The 20,453-nt window shown below is 41.0% G+C and overlaps 1 protein-coding gene across 2 annotated transcripts; it reads left to right on the top strand.

Moving 5' to 3' along the window:
• Positions 1 to 1,320: 1,320 nt before the first annotated feature.
• LOC126982302 (sorting and assembly machinery component 50 homolog) lies at positions 1,321 to 15,804 on the top strand. 2 transcript variants are annotated; one of them, XM_050834295.1, is made up of 12 exons: positions 1,334 to 1,430; positions 2,425 to 2,478; positions 3,398 to 3,508; positions 4,236 to 4,337; positions 4,689 to 4,805; positions 5,618 to 5,829; positions 6,211 to 6,316; positions 6,993 to 7,175; positions 8,673 to 8,759; positions 9,515 to 9,676; positions 9,997 to 10,123; positions 10,540 to 15,804. In XM_050834295.1, exons 1-12 carry the CDS (start codon positions 1,410 to 1,412, stop codon positions 10,725 to 10,727), a joined length of 1,470 nt encoding a protein of 489 aa, XP_050690252.1. In that variant the 5' UTR covers positions 1,334 to 1,409; the 3' UTR covers positions 10,728 to 15,804. The 2 variants fall into 2 exon arrangements, with proteins under 2 accessions (XP_050690253.1, XP_050690252.1); XM_050834296.1 differs by lacking the exon at positions 3,398 to 3,508 and having other exon boundaries at positions 1,321 to 1,430.
• The last annotated feature ends 4,649 nt before the right edge of the window (positions 15,805 to 20,453 follow it).

The following is a 20,453-nucleotide window of genomic DNA, read 5'->3' on the forward strand; positions in this document are numbered from 1 at the left end:
CAGGTGTGTATGGGTGGCAGGGACAGGTGTGGACAGGTGTGTATGGGTGGGAGGGACAGGTGTAGACAGGTGTATGGGTGGCAGGGACAGGTGTAGACAGGTGTGTATGGGTGGCAGGGACAGGTGTAGACAGGTGTGTATGGGTGGCAGGGACAGGTGTAGACAGGTGTGTATGGGTGGCAGGGACAGGTGTAGACAGGTGTGTATGGGTGGCAGGGACAGGTGTAGACAGGTGTGTATGGGTGGCAGGGACAGGTGTAGACAGGTGTGTATAGCAGGAGGGACAGGTGTAGACAGGTGTGGACAGGTGTGGATAGCAGGATGGACAGGTGTGGACAGGTGTATATGGCAGGAGGGACAGGTGTAGAAAGGTGTGTATGGACAGGTGTGGACAGGTATGTAGCTATAGAAGGGGAGGATCAACCTGTTCCCACCTGTCCACATTGCGTCATCAGCCTTATACTTAGCAACAGTATTTTTGGCAATGACTATAAATAAAAGCGTCCCCTCTTAGTGACTGAATGAACCATACTATATAATTCATCTTTAGTAAGTTAAGATAATGAACAGGTAATATATGGCAAGCTAATGAGTCAGGAGAAGAATTAATTAATGAGGTAAAACAAAATAAGGTCCTCCATTGTGACCATATTTTCTGAGGGTTAGAGGAAATTATTGAAGACTAGTTATTTATTGATGATTATCTTTCTTACCTTTTCATTACCTGAGGAAAGATAATGAAAAGGATCAAAGTACTTTCTTATAATTATTTTACCCGTACACCTGTTTGTGAATGGTGGAGTAATTATCATTGATCGCTCGTGTTGGTAACGATGCGGTGTCATTACGGGGGTGAGGGGGTGGGGGTGGATCTGGCAATACTGAAACCTGTCAAAGTGCATTATAATTATTCTACTATACTATTTTTGGTAAAGATTGGTAAAGAAGGAGGTATTTCTCGCAACACCGGCTTCACCGTCGCCACCAGGGGAGCTTAGGCTGCATGCCGTGAATATTATCCCCTAGTATTTTCAACAACAAATATACAATAAATAGTCCTTGAATTGGATTTTGAAAGCGTTTCCATGATTGCTGAACGTTTGTAGAAAAGATACATGAAGAGCTACTGATGTTTCATAAGGTAGATAATGAAATACTGGCACGGTACTAAAACGAATCTATACCTTTTTTTATATAAAGAATTAGAGTTTACCAATGGCTAGAGTCCTTTACTATACCATCGATCTACTTGTTGTTTACCTGCAACAATAAACTATCAATTAATCAATCTACACATTTTTGAAGGGTTGAATTTTGTGTTGGTAACGGTGGGCAGGGTGTCGCGGCGGGCGGGTCTGGCAACACTGCGGCCGGTCAACAGTCAACACAGCCTCGCATGAACCTTCACAATGGGCACCGTGCACGCAAAAGTAGGCCTATTTTATCTATTTTACCACCTCTAGGCCTATAATGAGATCCTTTAGCATATGTTTGAGTGCGTAGAGTAGTTGTTCTTCCCTTTAAATAGCTGTGAGGGGCTGTTGAGTGCAGGATCTGGCTTGTTCTCTCCTGTCCTGTCCTGTACTTGTTTTATTCCTGTTGTATTTTCGTTTATTTTCTGTTGTTTTCCTTATTTATTGGCTTCCCTGAGTTGTATGTAGTCTTATTTCTTTTTCCTTTTCTGCTTTCCTCCTGTTCTTTTTCCTCTTCTTATTATTCCTGTTGTATTTTCATTTATTTTCCTCGTATTTTTCCTGTTGTATTTTCGTTTATTTTCTGTTGTTTTCCTGATGTATTGGCTTCCTTGAGTTGTATGTTGGTTGTAGTCTTATTTATTTTTTCCTTTTCACTCCTCCTGTTCTTCCTTTTCCTATTGGTGTTATATTTTCATTTATTTTCCTTGTATTTTTCCTGTTGTATTTTCGTTTATTTTCTGTTGTTTTCCTGATTTATTGGCTTCCTTGAGTTGTATGTTGGTTGTAGTCTTATTTATTTTTTCCTTTGCTTTCCTCCTGTTCTTTCATTTCCTATTTGTCTTATATTTTCATTTATTTTCCTTGTATTTTTCCTGTTGTATTTTCATTAATTTTTCATTGTATTCTTGATTTCTTGGCTTCCTTGAGTTGTATGTTGGTTGTGTGTCTTTCTCTTTTCTCTCCTTTTCTTTTCTCTTTCCTCTTCTCCTTCCTCTTTCTCTTCTCTTTCCTCTTCTCTTTCTCTTTCCTTTTTTCTTCCCTCTTTCTCTTTCCTCTCCTTTTCTCCTTCCCATTTCTCTTTCCTCTACTCCTACCTCTTTCTCTTCTCTTTCTCTTCTCTTTCTCTTTCCTTTTTCTTCTCTCTTTCTCTTTCCTCTCCTTTTCTTTTCTCCTTCCCATTTCTCCGTCCATCTGTCTACATAACTTACATTGCCGTTCCTTCCCCCAGAGTCCCGACACAGATGAGGGTGTGGGCGTTAAGATGGATCTCCAGGCCCTTAAGGTAAGCTTCTCAATACACCTGACTGCACACCTGTCTAGCCAAATTAATTACATACCTGTTGCGCCACCTCCCCGTGATGGTAGTTCAGTTCACCTATTATTATTATTATTATTATTATTAGTAGTAGTAGTAGTAGTAGTAGTAGTAGTAGTAGTAATAGTAGTGGTGGTAGTATCATTATTAGTTCTTATCATTATTATTCATTTTATTAGCATCCTACGCCATGGTCTTTCTTATTCATTATTGTCATTAGTATTGTTATTATTTATTGCTGTTATCCGTGCATGGTTTTATCCGGTTCAGTGTTTAGTGTGCAATAATGAATTTTTTTATTGTGTGTTGTGAATATGTACACTGTTCCATGCACTTCCCTTTAGTTCACTTTTCTTTTCTTTTTTTCTTCTTTTTTAGCATTTCTGTATGTATTTGTTATGTGTGTGTGTGTGTGTGTGTGATTGTTGTGGCACTGTTTTATCATCACCTGCACTGCATGTGAATGGCATCAATGGGATTTTCTGTACTCACCGTACACCTGCTTCCAAAAACATGCCCCAAACACTGTCATAGAGGTGTGCACATGATGTGAAGGTGTGCACCAGATTTGCATCAATACAAAATAACAAAAACGTAATAATTTATATCCATTTTTGAGAGAAGGAAAAATGTTGCTGACGTATTTATATACAAGTGTGACAACAAGTGGTGACTCATGAGCTCCTAAACACTGCCCGGGCAGGCAGGGTCTGCTGGACTGCAGCATTTGGCATCCATGGAGCATGCTAAATTTTTTAGTCACATTTTGAGGAAAAAAGTGCGTCTTTGACACTGGCAAGTATAGTAATGATGGCTGAAGATGATGATGGTGATAGAGGTGATGGTGATGACGAGGTGTCACTGAGGCGAGGCGTTGCTTTTCCAGCGCCTGGACGCTGCCAGGGAGAGGGAGATAAAGAGGAGGCTGAGGCTTATGAGGGGCAGGCTGGCCAAGCTGAGGGCCAAGGCCATGAACGCCAGCCTCGGGAATGTCAAGGTGGGGCATTTGTGTGTGTGTGTGTGTGTGTTTGTGTGTATTTGTATTTGTGTGGGGAAGTCATATAATTATTATAATTATTATAATATTTCTGATTTCACCTAAAGTTGGCCAAGCCCTGAAATACATTGTAAGAGACAGGCATATATTTGCAAGAAGCAGTTTGGGGTTTGTCTAAGAGTAAATAAATCCTGTTGATGCCATTCCTGTGAGACAAATGAGAGAAAGACAAAAGCAGATATAATAGTTTTTTTTTTTCTTCTTTGTGGTTATTATTGTACACTTGTAGTTTCTCATAACCACACACACTGCAGTCATGTATTCCATTACTCTCTCTGTTCACCTCCATACACACTACCTATTTGTACTTTCCAGTATCTTCTACCTCTACACCCAAAAGCATGCATGGATACACCTCCCTTCTCTCTGTCTACCTCCACACACACACACACACACACACACACACACACACACACAATGCGCCCTCACATATAAAACATAAAAAAAGGTGAATGGACACAAAATGAGAAAAAAGACAGACAGGCCTCCTCCTTTTCTTCTCCCTCTTATTTCTCCCTTTCTTCCTTCACTCCTTTATTTTCCCTCACTTTTTCTTCCCTCCTTTATCTCCTCCATACAAACTGTCTTCACTCCTCCTCCTCCCCTCTCCCTCCCTCTCTCTCTTCCCTCCACCTCCACCCCCCTCACCGCCTCCTCCCCCACACAGGCGCGGGTACAGAGGGTTCACGTGGACGGCCTGGCGCGGACCAAGGACGACATCGTGATCAACACCGTGCGTGACGTGTTTGCCGCACAGGACTTCCAGACGGTGAGTGGCGATGTTTTGTTAGTTTGTTTGTTCTTATGATTATTACGAGATGGTGGGCGGTGACGTTTGTTTTGTTTATTTATATTTATTATGGTAGTTATTTCCAGATGGTGTATTGTATGTATTTGTTATTTGTGTGTGTGTGTGTGTGTGTGTGTGTGTGTAGGAAGGTACTATCACCATTCCTCATCACCATTATCACTATCATTATCAATACCATTACTCATCATCAATATTACTATCACTTACCATTATCATCACTACCATTATCATCACTAATATCACCACTACCATAGCCACCCATCACCATCACTACCACCATCACCACCATCCCTTCTATCCCCCCCATAGGTCATAATGAAGATCCATGAGGCACGCACGAGGCTGGCGGGTCTTGGCTGCTTCAAGGACGTAGGTGTGTTCATCGACACTTACACTGGACCCGACGCTCTGGAGGACGGCATAGAGGTGAGGGTGCTGGTAACTGGCTTAGGGTCTTGTTTCCTTCTGCTTTGTTTTCCTCTTTTAGTTGTCTTGGATGAAGTCTGATATGTGTCTCTCAATGTTTTTTAATCTTCTTTTCCTTCAGTCATTTTCTCTAATTTGGTGTCTTTCTCATGTAATGTCTTTTTCCTTTTAACCCGGTAGCAGCGACGGGCCCAATTTGTGGCTTTACCGTGTAGCAGCAATGGGCCAAATTTGTGGCTTTACCGTGTAGCAGTGACAGGCCAAATTTGTGGCTTTACCGTGTAGCAGCAATGGGCCAAATTTGTGGCTTTACCGTGTAGCAGCAATGGGCCAAATTTGTGGCTTTACCGTGTAGCAGCAATGGGCCAAATTTGTGGCTTTACCGTGTAGCAGCGACGGGCCAAATTTGTGCCATGATATAAACCCCCCAAAATAGATGATGCATAAACTGATCACAAATGTGTTGATATATATTATGAAATGGTTTGTGAGAGTGATGATTTTTTCTCATTTTTCTCGCTTAGAGGGACCATTAGGAAACATGATCCCCGCTGCTACTGGGTTAATATATTTGTTACTTAATGTCTTTCTTACTTAATGCCTGTTGTTCATGCTTATCTCTCTCCCTTTCACAGACTTACCCTTCTCATACTTCTGTCCTTTATCTCTTTTACTTTTCTTTCCTTACCCACTGCACTTTTTTCTCTTTAACAATTGTCTCCTATTCCTTCTAGCTTTATATTCATTACTTGTGCCCATCATCTCTTCTCACACACTTTTTTCCCCTGTCACGCCTGTCCGCCCTTCCCCAGGTAACATTTGAGGTGCGTGAGGTCAACCTGGTGGGGGCCAAGATTAATACCAGCGTGGGCAACAACGAGGGGTCGGTGTCCACGGGCGGGGTGATGCGTAACCTGCTGGGCCGCGGGGAGGAGGCAGCCTGCGAATACTCCCACGGCACCAAGCGCACCTCCTCCTTCCACACCACCTTCACCAAGCCCTTCCACAATGACGCCAGCACAGTGTGAGTGTGTGGGGGGGAGTGAGGGGGGTGTAGGGCTTGGATTTGTGTACGTGGTGGGGTGTAGGACAGGGAGATTTGTGTGTGTATGTGTTGGTCAGGGCAGTGTTATGTTAGGGCTTATGGGAAGGGAGGTGAGTAAGAGGGAAGACCTTTCTATCCAAATTTGTTGTTCTTTTCCTCTTCCCAAAGTTTTCTCCTCCTCATCCTCCTCCTGTTTTTTCTCCTTTTCCTTCATGTCCTCCTTCTCTTCCTTTTCCTCATCCTCTTTCAAGTTCCTGATATCTTCCTTTTCCTACAAGCTTTTATATCCTCATTTTCCACAGGTTTCCAATATTTTTCAAGCTTCTGACATGCTCCTCCTCCTCCTCCTGCCCCCTTCAGGCTCAACAGCAGTGTGTACCAGCAGGCGTCGGAGGCCCCCTGGTCAGGCTACAAGGAGCTGGACCGAGGCATCCTGCTCTCCCTCGCCTTCAACTCAGCACCTAATGTAAGACCCTGATGACTTTTTTTTATTTTATTTTATTTATTTTATGTGTTTATATCTGTTGCCATTTTTATTGTTTGTTGTTTTGAAATTTTTATTTTGCTTTGGTGTTTTTTATTTTCCTTCCCTCTAATTTATACCTCTTTTTTTTTTTTTTTCCTTTATTCTGTTGTTTTACTTGTGGTCGTTTTCTTTTTGTTGTCCTTTCCTCATTCTTTTGTACATCTTTTTCCTTTAGTCTTTGTTTTAACTAAGTGTTCTCTCTCTTTTTGTTTTCCCTTTCCTCTTTCATTTGTACTTCCTATTCTTTTAAACTGAGAGAGCTCGGGTTCAATTCCCGGGTGGGGTGGAAAAATTTGGGCGGCTTTTCCGATACCTTACACCCCCGTCCACCCAGCAGTGAATGGGTACCAGGTATTAATCGGGGGTTGTGTCCCGTCTCCTGGGGTCTGTTTCCTTCTCCTATAATTCCTTCCCCTCCTGTCTCTCTTCGGCATATGACCACAGATGTTGCGCCGACTAAACAAAACTTTCCAGCTTTTTCCTATTCTTTTAGTCTATTGTTCGACCTAAATCTTCTTTTTCTTTTTGCTTCAGGTATCTACTACTACTGTTTCTCATGATATATGCCACATGATCTTTTATTTAGCGATCTTTTCCCTGCTCTGCCGCCACACAGGTGCAGCAGAAGCTCATCCTGGACGGTGTGTGGCGCCACATCGCGTGTTTATCCCGCTCCACGGCCTTTGCGGTGCGTGAACAGGCCGGCCACTCCCTCAAGTCCTCCCTCAGGCACGAGCTCAAGGTGGACCGGAGGGACGACCTTGTCTTCCCCTCAGACGGTGTGGCCTTTACTCTCAAGGTGAGGGGGGGTAAGGGGTATGGGGGGTAGTATAGCTTGAAGATGTATTGCTGAAGAGGTTTGGTTTGGCTAGGCTTTGTTGGGTAGAGTTGGATTAGATTTAGTTTGGTTGGGTTAGGTAAGTTAACCCGTTCACTGTGGTTGTCATGGATTTTGCCTTCACTGGTAGCCTGGCAACATACACTCCCATGTCTTTCTCTGCCTCTATGGTGGATAGTGGAGTGTTTCCCATGTGGTATTGGTGTGCTGGATATCCCTTCACTGGTAGCCTGGCAACATACACTCCCATGTCTTTCTCTGCCTCTGTGGTGGATAGTGGAGTGTTTCCCATGTGGTATTGGTGTGCTGGATATCCCTTCACTGGTAGCCTGGTAACATACACTCTCAGGTCTTTCTTTCTCTGCCTCTGTGGTGGATAGTGGAGTGTTTCCCATGTGGTATTGGTGTGCTGGATATCCCTTCACTGGTAGCCTGGTAACATACACTCCCAGGTCTTTCTCTGCCTCTGTGGTGGATAGTGGAGTGTTTCCCATGTGGTATTGGTATGCTGGATATCCCTTCACTGGTAGCCTGGTAACATACACTCCCAGGTCTTTCTCTGCCTCACAGGTCTTTCTCTGCCTCTGTGGTGGATAGTGGAGTGTTTCCCATGTGGTATTGGTGTGCTGGATATCCCTTCACTGGTAGCCTGGTAACATACACTCCCAGGTCTTTCTCTGCCTCTGTGGTGGATAGTGGAGTGTTTCCCATGTGGTATTGGTGTGCTGGATATCCCTTCACTGGTAGCCTGGTAACATACACTCCCTCTGTGGTAGATAGTGGAGTGTTTCCCATTGGTATGCCGGACATCCCCTCCCAAGGTGCAGGACTTTACATTTTTCTTCATTGAATTGTAGCAGCCACTTTTTGTTCCACTCCTGTAGCTTGGTGATGTCTTCTGGTAGGAAATCCACAGTCAAGGGGTTAAGGGAACAGACAAAAGTTGAACATATACAAAATATAGAAAGAGGAAACAAAGAACAAAGAGGAATGTCGAGAGAAATGATTTAGTTCCTCTGTTTTACTTCCCATCCCTTCCCCACTTCACTTCCCCCCAAGACAAGAAACATCAGATAGAAAGAGGTGAACATTGGGTTAAGTCTATCCTGCAATGGGCTAATAATGGCAAAAGATGAGTACGTATGGTGATTTATTTTATTTTATTTATTTATTTATTTTTTTTACAACAAAGGAGGCAGCTCAAGGGCACAAAAAAAGAAAACAATAATAAAAAAAAAAAAGCCCGCTACTCGCTGCTCCCAAAAAAGAATTAAAAGAGGTGTCCGAAAGATAGAGTGAAATAGAAGAACTAAGGTGGTATTTACGTTTCAGTGAGTGCGTGAGTGTTTGGGTGAAGGACAAATCTCATTCCTTAAACACTCACTCAACATTCCATAGCATTTCCTTTTCCTCGGCTAACTTGGTAACTACTATCCTCATTCTGTCCCTTCCTTTCAGAATGAGTTGGCGGGGCTGGGCGGAGACATCGGCTTCCTGAAAAATGAAATAGACCTTCAAGTGAATGTTCCCCTGCCCAAGGACATTGTGAGTTGAGTGTTCTGTAGGGTTGGCGGCAAAGTGAAAGGAACGGCAGGGAACGGCAGGGTGGGTGAATGAATACAACAATAAAATGCGAGATGGAGAATTATAGAAAGAGAGAGACAGAGAGGAGATGAATAAGGTTGGCAGGAAAGCAGAATGAAGGAGTGGAGAGAAAGAAAAAAAACGTTACTGTAAAAAGGAAGTTATCGGAATATCTGTAGAGAAAGAGAAAAAAAATTGCAACATATTTCTCTCAGCTAAATAACATACTCTTTCAGATGAGAGTGAAAATAATTGTATTTCTCTCTTACTTTATTAGTGCACTCGTATTGATGAGACAGAATTAGAGAGAGGAAAGACTGTTAGTATCTTTCTCTCTAAATTGAATGAAGAACTCCTATAGATGAAAGAGAAATAAAGAAAATACAGCCGTCCCTCAAATAGTACGGTTTCCAATAGTTCGGTTTCGGTTTTATACAGATTGTCGTAGAAGATCTTTTACGGATTTTTAAATTTCATGCTCGTCGGGAAATTTAAAAATCCTAAAAAAAATCTATGAAAATCCACATAAAACCGACACCAAACTAATGAAAACCGTACTATTTGAGGGATGACTGTACTGTAACCTCTTTCTGTTAGCTAAATAATGTGGTTTTATCGACGAGAAAGAGTGAGAGAGAGAGAGGAAAAGCTGCAAAATGTTCCCTCTCTCACCTTACCCTTTAGCCAGGTAAACACAAACACCCTCTCGTTACCAGGTGATCCAGGGCACACTACTGGCGGGACACCTCCTGCCGCTGCGGAACAACAAGACCCACTGCATCACCGACCGCTTCCTACTGGGCGGCCCCATGAACCTGCGCGGCTTTGAGATGTCTGGAGTCGGCCCGCACAGTGACGGATGCTCGCTGGGGGCTGATGTGAGTGTTTGAGGTGAAAGGTGGGGGATGGGATGAGGATGTTGGGGTTTGGGGCATGGGAATGGTGTGTGATGATGATGGGAAATGTAGGAAAGGATGAAGGGGAAGGGAAAGCTTAACTGGTAGCTGCAGGGATCATGTGTGAGTAACGTTTTTTTCTCATTTTTCTCGCTTAGAGGAGCCTTTAAGAAACATGATCCCCGCAGCTTCCGGGTTAATGCTATGAAGAGTAGGACAGAGGTGTGAGGATAGGAGGCGGGGGACCACACCTATCAACACCTCCCACTCTAATCTCACCCCTTCACCCCCTTCCACCTCAGATGTACTGGGCAGCGGCACTCCACACCTACTCCCCGCTCCCTCTTCTTGGCCGTGGGGGTTCCATCAGCGACAAGTTCCGCCTCCACGCCTTCGTCAACACTGGCAACATCGGGGACTTTGTGTTGAGTGAGTGTTGCTGTTGTGTTCTTGTTGGTGTGGGAGGGAAAGGGAGAGAGACAGGGATATAAAGGGAAAGATAGGGATGTATGGAGGAAAAAATATCTTGTTTTGGGTTTGGTTAGTTTAGTTTTTTTCTTAGGGGTTTGATATATAGTAGAAGTAGTAATAGTAGTAGTAGTAAGGATAGTAAATCATAATGGAAATATGAATGTAAGGAAGACTAAAAATACTATCAACTCTATTTCCACTACCATAATAATTCCTCCTCCTCCTCCTCCTCCTCCTCTTCCACCACCTCTACCTCACAACCTTATCCCATTATCTTCACCTCCTTCCATTTCTCCTTCACCCCCTTCCCCTTCCCTCGCTCCCTCACCCAACACCCCATCACATCCCTCCTTACACCCCCCTTACCCCCGCAGCCGATGACTACCGCCAAAATCTGCAAACTCTTCTCCGTGAGGTTCGTCTGTCCTACGGCGCCGGGCTGGCCATGAGTCTCGGGGGCATAGCGCGTGTCGAACTCAACTACTGCGTCCCTCTCCTGGTGCAGCGGGGCGACAGGCCGAGCCACGGACTGCAGTTTGGGGTGGCGGCGAGCTTCCTCTGAGTTTGGAGCTGTCGGAAGGAAGGTTGTTGTCGTCATGTTAAAGTCACACACACGCGCACACACACACGCGCCCCCTTTGATATTGTGTTTTGGTCGGACTCTGCCTCTGTACTCCTCCTCCTCCTCCTCCTTATTCTTGTTTTCCTTTTACAGACCACCTTCATTGTTCTCATATCACTCCCTTCCTTCTCCTCCTCCTCCTCCTCTTTTTTTTATTTTCTCCCCCCTTCATATTATCATGTGGAAAAAATTGGGCGGCTTTTCCGATACCCTACGCCCCTGTCCACCCAGCAGTGAATGGGTACCAGGTATTAATCGGGGGTTGTGTCCCGTCTCCTGGGGTCTGTTGCCTTCTCCTATAATTCCTTCCCCTTCTGTCTCTCTCCGGCATATGACCACAGATGTTGCGCCGACTAAACCAAACTTTCCAACTTTTATATTGTCATTGTTTTTGTAGCATTCTCCTCTTCTTCCTCTCTGCTTCCTCCACCTCCTCCTCCTCCTCCTTCTCCTTCTGCTTTTTCTTCTTTTCCTTTCTGTTCTGATTATCACCTTTATTGTTTTCATAGCTCTTCCTCTCTTCCTCCTCCTCCTGCTTCTTCTTCTCTTCTCATTTTCCTTTCTTTTTAGGTTTTAATTAAGATCTGAAATGTTCTTTATCCATTTTTTGTTATTGCTGTTCTTCGAGTTTTTGGATGACCTTATTTTTCCGCGGTTAACTTTTATATTTACTTTCTGATATGTTTATTCTCGTTTTCCTTTTTTTGTATTTTTCCCCACGGTTGTTTTCCCCGTATTTTCCCTCATGTTATTTATACTCATCCTCCCTTTTCTCACATCCCCTTCCCTCCCCCTCCCCCTACCCCGAAGCCCCTCTAATGGATGCTGCTGAAGATATGACCTCCCGTACTTTTACCATCATTGTTATTGTTATCATCATCATCATCATCGTCATGTTATCATTCATCATATCCAGAGGTCATGTGTCATCTCATGGCTACGCTACTTTTTTTTTTCCCTTTCATCTTGGTAGAGTTTATGGCTCTGTTAGACGTGAATTTTTTTTATATGACGATATCCCTTTGTTTTAAGTCATTAGGGTTTCTTAGCTATAAACTTTTCCTTCTGCCTTTTTCCTTGAAGTGTGTATTGCTTTGTTAGGCAGGAACTTCCCTTTTTAATATCGTACAGACTAGACTTTCCTTTTGTCTTGGTATCGTTAGACTTTCTTTTTCCATTTTTTGTTGTTGCTGTTCGTTGATTGTCAGTTTTGGGATGACCTTATTTTTCTGCGGTTAACTTTTATATTTACTTTCTAACATGTTTATTCTCGTTTTTCTTTTTTTTGTTATATTGTGCTTATTTGGCCCTCTCTCGCTCGGTCCTCACTTTTATATTGGTTGCTGTGTTAAACTTTATATCCTTGCATTAACGTCTTCATATATTCTTTTCCTTTTTCCTTTTTCCTAGAAGAGTGTATTGCTTTGTTAGGCAGGAACTTCCCTTTTTAATATCATACAGACTAGACTTCCCTTTTGTCTTGGTATCTTTAGACTTTCTTTGATATGAAGTTCTGTTGTTATATTGTGCTTATTTGCCCTCTCTCACTCGGTCCTCACTTCTATATTGGTAGCTGTGTTAAACTTTATATCCTTGAATTTAACCTCTTCATATATTCTTTTCCTTTTTCCTACAAGAGTGTATTGCTTTGTTAGGCAGGAACTTCCCTTTTTAATATCGTACAGACTAGACTTCCCTTTTGTCTTGGAATCTTTAGACTTTCTTAGATATGAAGTTCTGTTGTTATATTGTGCTTATTTGGCCCTCTCTCACTCAGTCCTCACTTCTATATTGGTAGCTGTGTTGAACTTTATATCCCTGCATTTAACGTCTTCATATATTCTTTTCCTTTTTCCTAGAAGAGTGTATTGCTTTGTTAGGCAGGAACTTCCCTTTTTAATATCATTCTTACTTGTCTTTCCCCGTTTTGGGATCTCAAGGCTTGGTTGAATACCGTCACCTTCGTAAACAAACCACCTAAGTCATTTCTACCTTACAGGAAATCAGAAAAGAACTGTTATTATCTTATTTGACTTAAGATTTAGGCAGAAATGAAAAGGCCAATTCTAGAACACTTAAACCCTGAATGACGAAAGCAACTATACAAAAATGGGCGTCACATGATGAAAAATTGATGTAGACAAAAACCTGGAAATCACTGAAAAATGACTTAGACAATTATTTTATGAGTAGACAATTATTTTATGAGGGTGACGATATGAATTTCTGTTTTTAAGATTGTACTGACTTGGCCCTCTTTCATTTGGTTCTCACTTCTATATTGGTAGCTGCATTAAACCTCATATCCTTTTTTTATTCAAGTGACTCGGTCCCCCTTACATTTAACCTTTTCATATATTCTGTAGAAGCTTAATACTTTTTACCCACGTGCCAAATTTTATCATATGCTGACATTCTTTATACAGCAAAAAAAAAGAATCATTATAGTTTTAGTTGGACAGGACTGTGAGCATTATTTTCATATTGCCATTAACCCGTTAGCAGCAGGGATCACGTTTCCTAATGGTCCCTCTAAGCGAGAAAAATGAGTAAAAATCATCACTCACACAAACCATTTCATAATACATATCAAAGCATTTGTGATCAGTTTATGCATCATCTGTTTTGGGGGGTTTATATCATGGCACAAATTTGGCCCATCGCTGCTACACGGTAAAGCCACAAATTTGGCCCATCGCTGCTACACGGTAAAGCCACAAATTTGGCCCATCGCTGCTACCGGGTTAAATTCATTGTCTTATCAATATCTATTTGCCAGTGACTTTAGTGAACTTTTCATCTAAGGAGACAGTTCAAGGGGAAAACAAAAGTAAAATAAAAAAAGCCTGCAATGCACTGATCGACTGACTTTTCATGTCAAAAAAATGGGCGTCTTTTCCGATACCCTACGCCCCTGTCCACCCAGCAGTGAATGGGTACCAGGTATTAATCGGGGGTTGTGTCCCGTCTCCTGGGGTCTGTTCTCTTCTCCTATAATTCCGTCCCCTTCTGTCTCTCTCCGGCTAATGACCACAGATGTTGCGCCGACTAAACGAAACTTTCCAACTTTCTTTCAAAATTTTCATCCTTTTAGTGCACGCATCATTTCTTGCCTCCTGCATCACCCAACTTTTTTACCTTTTCATACATCTCTTTTTTTTTCATGTACAAATGACAATTATATGTAAAAGATTAGCAGCAGCCACTTTTATTGTCATGTATTGTCTTTTTAATTAAGACTTCTATGCAAAATTCCAGCAAACATCTTTAGCTATGTATTCCTACTTATCCATTTATTTGTTTGTTGACTCATTAATTTGTACAATACTCAGACGATACATTAGACCGACTGAAAGATTAACCCGGTGGTAGTAGTGGGGATCATGTTTTTTAATGGTCCCTCCAAGTGAGAAAATCACCCCCCACACAAACCATTTCATAATATATATCAAAGCATTTGTGATCAGATTATGTATCATCAATATCGGGGGGTTTATATCATGGCACAAATTTGGCCCGTCGCTGCTACTGGGTTAACAGCAGCAACTTTTTTGGTGTGTCTTGTGTTTTTTATGTTTTTTATTTAAGAGTTGGATGCAGACTTCCAGAGAACATCTTTATCTATTTATTCTTACTTATTTATTTATATAGTTGTTTGTTGACTCATTTATTTTTAGAGTGTTTCAAGTTTCTTTAGGCATCATGATATTTTTTCCTTTTATAATTCTGATCCCTTGGCAAGATCAGCTGTCGACACACTTCACTGCCAGACGCAAACATTCATATCATTTTAGTGCCGTGCCAACCGTGTATCCGTGAATAATAGCACTAGAATGGCTGATGTCTCCCTAAGTTATGCCTCCTCAGTAATGTATCCCTATGTTACTACTTTCTCCCTACATAATAGTTGTATTCCTCATTAGAGAATTAATCCTCTTCCATTTCCTCTTGACCCATTCCATACTGTGACGCCAACATTTGTGTCAGATGGAAAGGGTTAAGCCCCACCCACACTTACCCAACATCCACCAATCAGATTAGACCTTCCCAGCATCCACCATTCACATGCAACCATTGTCAGAGGAGGCGTGGCTTTCATATAGGTTTGCCAATGATAGTCCTTTACTGGGAAAGTGGGTGGAGCATATTTGCCTAATTAACATGAATAGAGTCTTAGAGGATGTTCAAGGGGGCGTGGCTTGCTTGTGGAATAGCCAATGGGGTACACTTATTAGGGAAGGGGGAGGAGCCTATTTGCCTAGTTAGTCTGAATAGTGTAGGCCTAGTGAGCATAGGTATTGTGGCAGCTAGCAGGGGAGGCAGATATCAGGCAGCAGGGGATAGCAGACAGGTGACTGCTAACAAGGGGAAAAAAAAGTAAGGGAGGAAGAGAGGAAGGGGGACAAAGAAAAGGGAAAAGTGAAAGAGAGGAGGAAGAGAAAAGGGGAGGAGGAGGGAAAAAGGAGGAGAAAGATAAGGAAATTGAAAAAAGAAGAAAGGAATAGAAAGGGAGGGGTGAATAGAAGAATAGAAGGAAGAGGAGGAGGAGGAATATTATGGTGAAAAAGAGGAATGAAAAGAAAAAAATTAGAATAAAACAGAGAAAAAGGAAAAGAAGAAGAAGAGGAGGAGGAGGTACAAAGGAAAGGGAAAAGAAGAGAAGGAGGAGATAGAGAGGAAACAAAAAAGAAGAGGAGGCAGAGGAAAGAGGAAAGGGAAAACAAGAGGGAATAGAGGAAAGAAGAGGTACAGAGGAACAGGGAAAAAAGAGGAAAAGGTGGAAGTAGAGGATAAACAAGAGGAGATGATAGTTAAAAGTCCTCTTGAAAACCCCATAAGAGGACCACCATCGCAGGACCAATACAGTGTCAAACAAAAGGTGTGTATAGACGTGACGAGGGCGCAGCTGCCTGGGTCGTGGCGCTTATTGTGAAGGCGGAGGCGGTGTTGAGGCCACTCGGTCGCCTATGCAAGAATCATTTATTGTACAGTGTAAAAATACAGTCATCTATATTTATTGCGTCGTTTATTTAATTTCCTCTCGTATAAATGCATTGACGTCCAGTGAGAGAGAGAGAGAGAGAGAGTTAGTCCGTTATTTCATGTTGTTGGTTAAGAAAGTGAGTGAAAGACAAAATGAGTAGACTTAATTAATTTATTTTTATATATCTAATAGTACAGTATAAAAAAGACATAGTTACGCACCTTTTTTCCCCTTAACGTACATCCCTTCCTCAGGTAATAGGGTGATTTCTTACCTGGATATCCTTTCCCTATGAGCCATGCTAGAGTGAACCGTCAGGCAAAGAACTGAAAGGTCTCACCAACCAATGCACCAGCCTGTCCAAGCTCATCAAAACAACAGTACATGATCCGATAAGACATTGGCTGGAAAGTGCATTGGGAGTTCATTTCATATGGTCAGGGATAACAGAGATTTACTTGATATATATTACACAAACAATCTACCGACATTTGTATATAAGAAAGTATACGTATGCAAGTATTTAATTTCAGTGTCATTCAAATAGCTGAATCTATAACTAATACATGCATATCCTACCCAATATAAAATCAACAACATAGATTTCAGGAGCAGTAAGTAGCGGGCTTTTTTTTTCATTGTTGTTTTCTTTTTTTACGCCCTTGCACTGTCTCCTCTGCTGTAAAAAAAAAAAAAAAAAAAAAAAAAAAAAGTGACCTAAAATAGTTCACTGTAATCTAAGTAACCAAATTAACATATAAGCATCTAATGTCATTTTGCTTCCAGTTCTCAGGTACATGTAGATCTATGTATGTATATTTAGGTATATGTATATTTGTGTATTATTATTCAATCTCTTATTAATCTATACCTGAAGTACAGTAAACAATCTCTTATTAATCCTGAAGTACAGTAAACAATCTCTTATTAATCCTGAAGTACAGTAAACAATCTCTTATTAATCCTGAAGTACAGTAAACAATCTTATTAATCCTGAAGCACAGTAAACAATCTCTTATTAATCCTGAAGTACAGTAAACAATCTTATTAATCCTGAAGCACAGTAAACAATCTCTTATTAATCCTGAAGTACAGTAAACAATCTCTTATTAATCCTGAAGTACAGTAAACAATCTCTTATTAATCCTGAAGTATAGTAAACAATCTCTTATTAATCCTGAAGTATAGTAAACAATCTCTTATTAATCCTGAAGTACAGTAAACAATCTCTTATTAATCCTGAAGTACAGTAAACAATCTCTTATTAATCCTGAAGTACAGTAAACAATCTCTTATTAATCCTGAAGTACAGTAAACAATCTCTTATTAATCCTGAAGTACAGTAAACAATCTCTTATTAATCCTGAAGTACAGTAAACAATCTCTTATTAATCCTGAAGTACAGTAAACAATCTCTTATTAATCCTGAAGTACAGTAAACAATCTCTTATTAATCCTGAAGAACAGTAAACAATCTCTTATTAATCCTGAAGTACAGTAAACAATCTCTTATTAATCCTGAAGTACAGTAAACAATCTCTTATTAATCCTGAAGTACAGTAAACAATCTCTTATTAATCCTGAAGTACAGCAAACAATCTCTTATTAATCCTGAAGTACAGTAAACAATCTCTTATTAATCCTGAAGTACAGTAAACAATCTCTTATTAATCCTGAAGTACAGTAAACAGTCTCTTATTAATCCTGAAGCACAGTAAACAATCTCTTATTAATCCTGAAGTACAGTAAACAATCTCTTATTAATCCTGAAGTACAGTAAACAATATAAACTATCAATCAATCAATCAATCAATCTCTTATTAATCCTGAAGTACAGTAAACAACCTCTTATTAATCCTGAAGTACAGTAAACAATCTCTTATCAATCTATACCTGAAGTACAGTACACCTTCTCTTCAATGTCGTTGGTATCACGGACAAGCCTGCTCATGACCCAGTTCTTGCCTATTTCCCTCCTAAACCTGAATTAATCCAACTTCTACCCTCCTCTGCATGTTCCTTCATCAGTTATATTGTAAGTACTTCACCTACCTAAGAAATTTATGCAAAGTGGAGGTGTCAATCCCATTTCATATTAGTAGAAATCATAACAATCCGACAGCTATTTAATATATAACTAATCATCTAATTACTAATACCTAACTACTGTTCTAATAATCATCCTTCTTGTCTCCCTCCATGCATATCTGGGGGCCACTTCCACAGTCACTATTGGTTTTGATCGTTACCAATGGCGGCGATCGACGCTATAATTTTCCACGTGAAACTGGCCTATGGGGTAGTGGTGGCTGCAGAGGAAGCGAGAGGTGTTGAGAGTGTGTGGCAAGGTGCGGCCCTAGACTAACCCCGCAGCCGCTACTACCCCATTGCCCAGTTTTACATGGAAATACTATAGCGCCAATCCCCGCCATTGGTAACTCTCAAAACAAACAAAATGACTGTGAAAGCGGCCCTAGAGCTGCCAGGTGTGTGTGTGTGGGTGTTACCTGTGCTCTCTAATCAGGGCCAGAGAACACCTGTAGGAGATTATGCCCGAGGAAGGTGAGAGATGGAGAGATACCTAGTGTGCCCCTCACCGCCATGACCTCCACCACCACCCCCTCACTCCCCACTCCCAGGCACTCCCCTAGACTCACTCCCCAGCCTTCTGACACGCCCACACCTTCAGTAGTAGTAGTAGTAGTAGTTGTAGTAGTAGTGGTAGTATCTTGGAAGTAGTGATAGCCATAGAGGTAGTTACTCAATCTCTCTTTCTCTTCTCTCTCCTCTTCCTCCTCTTCTCCTCCTTCTACTGCTTCTGCTCCTCCGTCCATCCCTTCACTAGTAGTAGTAGTAGTAGGAGGAGGAGGAGGAGGAGGTGGAGGAGGAGGAAGGGAAAGAGAGAGAGGAGAAGGAGGAGGAGGAATATAAATAAATGTTGCATAATTCTGTTCCATAATATATTCTTCATCTTCATTTTGTGGACCTAACTCTTCTCTCCACCTCTCTTCCTCCACTCCTCTCTCCTCTTCCTCTTCTCCTCCTCTTCCACTTGGTTCTATTTCTCTTCTTCCTCTTTCTTTCCTTGATCCTTTTCTTCCTCCTCCTTCTTCTCCTTCTTCTTTTATTCCTTCTTTCTCTATTTCCTCTTTTGTTAGTGTTTTCTCTCTTCCTTTCTGCTTGTGTTTCTTCCCTCCTTCTCTTCCTCCTTTTCCTTTTCTTTTTCCTTCTTCTCTTCCTCCTCCTCCTCCTCTACATCTGAAATTAAAGAAAGTATATTGCTCTCTCTCTCTCTCTCTCTCTCTCTCTCTCTCTCTCTCTCTCTCTCTCTCTCTCTCTCTCTCTCTCTCTCTCTCTCTCTCTCTCTCTCTCTCTCTCTCTCACCTGTCAATACTGCACAGGTTACCCATGAGTCAATTAAGGTCAGGTCAGGTCAGGTGAGATTCTGTTGGACCAAAAAATACTGATAAATATATACAGAAATAGATAGATATAGATAGACATTGATAGATAGATAAATAGGTAAGTAGATCATACGTAGACAGACAGACAGGTAGATGGATAGATAGGTAGTTAAATAGATAATAGACAGACAGAAGTTGATGGATAGACATGGATAGATAAATAAATGAATGAATTGATAGACAGATATAGAGATGGATGAATGAAAACAGATAAATTAAAATATAGCTATTCTGTGCAACTAAAAAAATCGATCAATCAATCAATTTATGTACAGAGAAACACTATCAATCAATCAATCAGAGAAAAAAAAAAAAATAAAGATGATCCCAGAAGAATTAGAGTAAAGATAATATAAAAAAAAGATAAAAATGAAGATAGAAATGACCATATATTAAAAAAACAAAACAGTAGAGATGAAATTAAAAGCGTTAATATCGAGCAGAGGATGATAAAACAAATACACACAAATACATACATAGACAAGTCCAGTACGTGATCAGACAATGAAATAAAAAAAATAAAAAATAGTTATGACCACACACCTCACAGAGAAAGGAGGACCGGCAGAAAATGAAGCAGTCTCCCCTTCACCATCACCACCATCACCACCATCATCACCATCATCAGCAGCATCAGGATATATCGCCAGCTGGCCTCACATATATGCTGATGGTGTGTGTCTTATGTGTGCTGAGGGAAGCATTTTGACTTTTGAGCGAGCATATTAGCACAGAGACCTGACATATCTTTTTCTTATTTTATTCTACCTATATCTATCTATCTATCTATATCTACGTATCCATCTATCTATCTATATGTCTATCTATCTAGTTTTAATAATAGGCGTAATACTTATGTCATCTTAAATTTTCTTTCTTCTCTTTATTCTATTTCTCCTCTTTCTTCTCTTCTTAAGGGTTAATTTCTTCTTTCTCCCCGATCCTCTTCTTCCCCAAAACATCTTTAGTTGTTTATTCATTACTTAAATAATAATAGTAATAGTAGTAGTAGTAGTAGTAGTAGTCGTCGGGAGTTTCGCCTTTGTAACGGCACTCCCTGATGTGGTCTATTATTTTCCTCTTTTTCTTTCGTTATTTTCTCTCTTATTGTACAAAACATATGTACTGTGGCTTTTGTTTCTTCGGTGTGGTCATTTTCAAATAAAACTCTCCAATGGTGTCGTCCTCAACTTCTGTACGTATGGTGGATAAATGGAT

This window comes from Eriocheir sinensis, chromosome 50 (assembly GCF_024679095.1).
Source record: "Eriocheir sinensis breed Jianghai 21 chromosome 50, ASM2467909v1, whole genome shotgun sequence".
Taxonomy (NCBI): domain Eukaryota; kingdom Metazoa; phylum Arthropoda; class Malacostraca; order Decapoda; family Varunidae; genus Eriocheir; species Eriocheir sinensis.